At 44.0% G+C, this 6,090-nt stretch overlaps 2 protein-coding genes across 2 annotated transcripts; both read left to right on the forward strand.

Moving 5' to 3' along the window:
* Positions 1 to 369: 369 nt before the first annotated feature.
* Positions 370 to 3,041, forward strand: OTOS (otospiralin). The gene is made up of 3 exons (XM_009089361.4): positions 370 to 421; positions 769 to 795; positions 2,857 to 3,041. The coding sequence occupies exons 1-3, from the start codon at positions 370 to 372 to the stop codon at positions 3,039 to 3,041; spliced, it is 264 nt and encodes an 87-aa protein (XP_009087609.1).
* Positions 3,042 to 3,817: 776 nt separating this feature from the next.
* Positions 3,818 to 5,672, forward strand: COPS9 (COP9 signalosome subunit 9). Its single transcript, XM_030227355.2, has 3 exons — positions 3,818 to 3,962; positions 4,033 to 4,105; positions 5,373 to 5,672. The coding sequence occupies exons 1-3, from the start codon at positions 3,900 to 3,902 to the stop codon at positions 5,408 to 5,410; spliced, it is 174 nt and encodes a 57-aa protein (XP_030083215.2). The 5' UTR covers positions 3,818 to 3,899; the 3' UTR covers positions 5,411 to 5,672.
* The last annotated feature ends 418 nt before the right edge of the window (positions 5,673 to 6,090 follow it).

Genomic DNA, 6,090 nt, shown 5'->3' on the forward strand with positions numbered 1-6,090 from the left:
AGGAAAAGAAGAGAAACAGAGAGGTAATTTCCAAAGTGAAATTAAATTAGCCACAAAATCAAACATTTCCAAAGACACTTGATTTCATGTTGGCTCAGAGGCACCTTTTGGATTTATGCCATCTAAAACCAAAATATCAATACACATTTCAGGACTGATGGTCTTTTAATGCTCTGTGTTGCACTTCAGAAGCTATAAGAAATATGATTGGATTTTGTCATGCCTTAATTAGTAACTAGAATCTATTTTGGAATGTATTCTTCTATTAAAACAACAAGTAATAGAGTTTGCATAATTATTAATCTCTTGTAATAATCCTCAATTGTACAAATTACTTTTCAGAAATACGAGCAGTTTCTTGCAAACAGGATGACATTTACTGGCTTCTTTTTCTTCTGTATGCTGATGAACATGCTAACAGGTAAGATTACTGCCGAATTTATTATTGTTTATTTTTTCAAGCCCCCAGAAATATTTTGTTACAAATACAGTATCTTCTATTTAGTATTGCTGACATTTTAATCCCAACTTTTCAGGCTGTGAGTTTTGACTAACAGCCTCACTAAGTTGGTTTGTAGCAGTGACTGATTGCAAACAAGAAATTCCTTGCTCTATTGTTCAAAAAACAAAATTCTTTTGGCTACACAGAGGGTCTGATGTGGGCATTAAAGAACTTGTGAGCTTCTAGTTATACATGGAAAATGTTTGGTTAACAGAAGGTCTTTCTGTGCAGGAGCTAGTACTGATGTGTTTTCTCTTTACTTACAGATGCCCGATCCATCCAGGATGGAGATGGTAATTCCTAATGTGTTTTTATTTCCTTTGTGTCACTAATATTTAGGAGAGTAATTTGTAAGTCCCAGACTTGATGCCCAGCAATGACTTTGGCCGGAATGCTTATTAACCTCAGTGGACTATGGAAAAGCTTTCAATTAGTTCTGGTGGAAAAAAGAATAGTGAATTTCAAAAATTCCTTTAAAATTTATTAAAAGGTGGTGACATATTACTGTATAATAATAGAGCTAATATCTAGTCTTAAAATGAAAAGAAAGGGATGACAGTCAAGTCACTAATTCTGTTGTACAAAATCCTAACTGGAATGCACCAGACTTAGAAATGTATAGGACATCTGAGAATTTTTTCTGTCCTGAACCATAATGCCCTGTTTGTATCTGCTTTTTGGCAAGAGATACCAGCTTTCATGACAAAAAGCTTAAAATTTACAAATTGCCACAAATCCAATTAGAGAAATGTTGGAATAAATCCCTTAGCACAGCTACCCTGTGGTTCATGTCACTTTGTGTGATTAGTCCATTGGATTAGTGTTTGCCTTTGATTAAAAAAACCCTCAACACCCTAATGATGTTTACACTGGCTTGTTGATGATCCTATCATTTAACCTCTTTTTAGCTTTTCAGACAGAATTCTGTCTGAAAACAGCGTTGCAGAGAAGTATCTGCAATAACCAAGTACTGCCAGCAGCATCTCCAGTGCACAAATATGCAGAGAGTATTATAACAGATATGAACATTACAAATACACAATAAGGCCTAATATGATTACTTATTATTCAAACCTTTTTCCCCCATGTCCCATTCTATTTCTTTAGAAATAAATATTTTTAATATATCATCTGTAAAATATTTTAATACATCATCTGTGTTTGTGTACAACAAATATTTTTGTGGCAACTTTTGCAATAGTCAGGAGAGCCTGCACCGATCTAGAATTAGAACCCTGTTCAGGCAGTGTCCTGGTGCTCTCATTACCAGCAATTATTGTTTTCTTTCACACTGGGCCAAGCAGCAGCCTGCAAAGTGAATCTGAGGTCAGCTGGTATAAACAGTGAGCTCTCCTCTGCAGACAGCATTTGGCTGGTTCACTTGGTTTGTTATGTGCCATCTGTGCCTGCATGCTGCAAACTTTACTCCATAAAATTAAAGTCTGACAGCAGGATTGTTGAAGGCTCTTAATTCCTACTAAAGACCCCAGCCCCAAGCTGAGTGCAAAGACTTTCATTCATCTAAGTGGGCTTCAAATCAAAATAAAATACTGTGTTTAGCTTCACTGCACAGAAAGACATTTGAGAGAGTGCTCTCAGCTGCTGTTTACATTTTATATAGGCTTCTCTGTTTGCCCACATTTGGGCCCAGGTTCCTGCATTTTCAGAACTGATTTTGTTTTCCTGCTGAATTGTAAATCTTGTTTCAATGACTGTATCACATTCTGGTACTGCTAGAGCAGACCCAAATGCAGCAGCTGTCCCCCATGTGGCAAAGCCTTTCCCCTCCATCCCCAGAGCTCATTTCCTACAGCTCCCCGAGGAGAGGCACAGCTCTGCAGTTCCAGGCAGCATCAGGGCAGTATGGCCCCAGTCCCTGGGAGTTCTGTGGGCAGTGTGCTCAGCAGTAGGGGCATGCCATAGAGGGTGGTGCCTTACTCCTTATATATTCCTTATATTTTTCTATGGGGCAAAGCAAATTATGCGGAATGAGGGAAAATGGCTTTCGATTGCAATCACTCCTTGAAATAACCAGCAGCCTTCTAGAAATGAAACCAGCCAGATGAATTCTTGAACTGGCGTAAATGCAGATGTGTCCCTTCTTTCCTGCTCCCCATCTTGTCCCAGTCTGTCACTCCTGGTGCATCTGCAGCAGGGAATACCAGCTCCATTTTCTGCAGAGTGGGTCACGGAGAGGGGTAAATGGCTGTCCTTGCCTCTCTGCTGCCAGAAGAGCACACCAGCCCCAAAAGGAACTCACAACCCCAAACATGGAGGCTCCAAGCCCAACCTCTCAACAAACATGCTTCGTATTATAGTAATCTGCAATATTTTATTTTGGTTGGGTTTTTTAGATCTCTACAGGGAAGCTGCAGCCTTGCCCTACTGGCCCTTCTCATCCAATGATTTCTGGTCCTATGTGGAATATTTCCGGACCTTGGGAGCCTACAACAGGATCAATGACATGGCCAGAGCCTTCTTTGCCCAGTTCCCTTCTGGGAGCCACCTCGGCTACCACGTGCGTGACCATGAGCACTGAGAGCCTCACTCAGCTTTGCCAGAGCTGCTGCCCAGGTGTTTGGGTGAGCACCTCTCTGCCACTGAACACACTAGGGCTGCCCTCACCTGCTTTGTGACACTACGGTCATGTGCAGCATTTCATGGCTTCAGTGAGTCTCTTTTTTACCATTCCTTGTAAAGGTGTTTGCGTGAACACCTGACTGCCAGCAAACACACCTGCACTGTGCTTCAGCCACTAAATGACACTGCAGCCACATGCAGCATTTCAGGCTTTAAATTAATCCCTTCTTTACAATTTATACTTCTGCGTGACACAATAAACTTGTTCATTCTGCTGCATGGCTTTGGGAGCTTTTTTTTTTAACAGACGATGCTCTCAGCTTCATCTCAGGAGACTGCTCTCTGTGCAGAGGAGTGCATGTCTACAGGAGTTATTCAGCCAGTGCACCCAGTTTGGGAGCTGGAGGGGCTGCCAGTATCAGTCACACCCACCTCGTTTGCAAGCTGAGGCCTCACTGAGGCCTGAAGGGGAGCAGGGCCTGCCATCGCCATGGCGACAGGGTGTAGGGAGCAAGATGGCGGCCTCCATTGCTGGTCACCATGGCAAAGGAGTTGGGGGGGGGAGCAAGATGATGGCCTCCATTGCTGGTCACCATGGCGAAGGAGTGGGGGGGGAGGGGGCGGGGAGCAAGATGATGGCCTCCATTGCGATGGCGGCCTCCATTGCTGGTCGCCATGGCGACGGGGTGTGGGGTAGGGTGAGCAAGATGGCGGCCTCCATTGCTCGTCGCCACTGCGACGGCGCGGCCCCGCGTGGGGGCGGCCATTGCGCACGGCGCCCCTGCGTCGGCGGAAGTGACGGCGAAGAGGGGCCGCCATGAAGCCGGCGGTGGACGAGATGTTCCCTGAGGGCGCCGGCCCCTACGTGGACCTGGATGAGGTGAGGCGGGTGCTCCGGTGCCGCGGCCGTGGTGCCGTGGGGCGGGGGCGCTCAGCGGCCGCTTTCGCAGGCAGGGGGAAGCACGGGGCTGCTGATGGACCTGGCCGCCAACGAGAAAGCGGTGCACGCCGACTTCTTCAACGGTAAGGAGCGCCGCGCTCCGGGGCTGCCTCAGCACACCTCGCCTGGCTTCTCTGCCGTGCCTTTGCTGCCTGACCACATCTCTGGGAGCGGCAAAACGCGGGGTTTTCCTCTCCGGGGAGTTTTAGCGCCTTAATCGCTACAAGGAAAAACACATTGGTCCGTTCGTATAACGAATAGCTTATGTTGAACAGTGTAAAAATGTGTCCTTCTCTGGACAACTCGTGCCTCACCGCCCCTCACAGGGGAGATTTTTTTTTTTCAAATCCCTGAACCTACAAGCTGTCAGTTTGAAGCCATTCCCCCTTGTGCTGCCACTCCCGTGGCAGGCCCGTGTCAATCGTCTGTCAGTCTTCCTTGGAGGCTCCCTCAGGTACTAAAAGGCCACCCCGAAGCTTCCCTTTTCCAGGCTGAACAATCCCAGTTCTCTCAGCCTGTGTGTAAATATTTACAGTATTTACTGCTTAGAGAGAGGAGCTACATATTGAGCCACGTAGGGGTGGAATATACAACACTGTGCTGCACCTGGTGGCTAAAGGGGTTGTTATGCTTCTGAGGAAGTGCATTTAGACATTGCAACAGTGAGTTGTATATCTTATTAAATGTTTTATATGTTATTAAATCTTGAAGTGGCAGTGTTAGTATCACAAACTGGTGTTAATTCCAAAATAAAGTACATTTTTCATTTTGCTCAAGACTTAGAACACAGGAGTGGAAGGCAGATCTGCTCCCAGCTATCTGTTGGAGCCAGCATATTCAGGAGTAGCTGTTTCCATCTGTTTCTACCATCACACCGTGGCTTTGTGTTCCACTGGCAGTTTAGGGCTCTTCTAAATGAGGATTCTGCCTCAGTTCGTTGTAGGTTCTTGTAAATTGCCTTCTGTGAGAATAAAGACTGTATTCAGTTAAGTGATTAGTTTATGTTCAGTATACAAAGGAGATGCAAGGCTGAGTAGTTAGGAGTAATTCTGAATGTGACTGGAACCATTTCACTACTGGGAGATGTGTTCTGAGACAGAAATGTTACTGGCACCTTTAAAACAATTAAATGGTTTTGAGGAAGGGCTTTTTAACTCAACTCCCATTTCATTAATCTGCAAAATCAGATGCTTATGCTACATTTCTAATAACTGATGGTACAGTAACTCTCATTCTCTGAGTCCACCTTTATTTCTGTCCTTAATCCAAGGAGCAAAGTACTGTACTTGCATGTGCATTTGTAACACTGAAACTTCTGAGGTTTAATTTTTGTTTTGTTTTCCTGACTAGATTTTGAAGATCTCTTTGATGACGATGACATCCAGTGAACAGGGTGTGCAGCAGAGCTGAGATGTGGAGTTTTCTCTAAGATCACCCCTGCAGTCCATTATTTATTAAATTAATCAAAATGGGAAAATCACAGAGGGTGGAAGAAAGCCTGGATAAGCTGCTTGGGGCATATGAAAACCAGATGGTTAAAGATAACTAGGGAGGGAGGTGTGCACTGTTATTTCTTGGAAGCTGTGTGTAGATTTTCATGGAAATTTCATTTGCTGATGTGCTTATTGAATAAAATACTGAAGAAATATCTTTCTGGCTTAAAAAAGTAGAAATTGCTGTCTTCTGAGCTCCCTTAGAGAGATTCTTTTGGTATTAAATAAGTCACTGTTGCTTTTGGATATTACATAAAAGAAATTCAGTAGGGCACATTCTGCCCAGGAAAGTTCTGTTCATCCCACAGCAAAGAATTGTCTCAGGATCAGATGGTTGCTTGTTCTGAATAGTCCAACTCACTTGTTGGTCACACTGAGAAGAGTGTGGGCTGTCTTTTGTTTCAAGTCAGAGACCTACCATCAGTAGTTCACTTTTAATTTAAGGAACACAGAAACAAAAAGTAACTTCACCTTGATATGGTCAGCAAAGAAATGTTCTGACCCCAGATTAGGGGAATGCTTGGATTTAAAAATATAATTTCATTATTGATAGAAAAAGAAACCATAATTTTTTG

This window comes from Serinus canaria, chromosome 9, assembly GCF_022539315.1.
Source record: "Serinus canaria isolate serCan28SL12 chromosome 9, serCan2020, whole genome shotgun sequence".
In the NCBI taxonomy this organism is placed as follows: Eukaryota; Metazoa; Chordata; class Aves; order Passeriformes; family Fringillidae; genus Serinus; species Serinus canaria.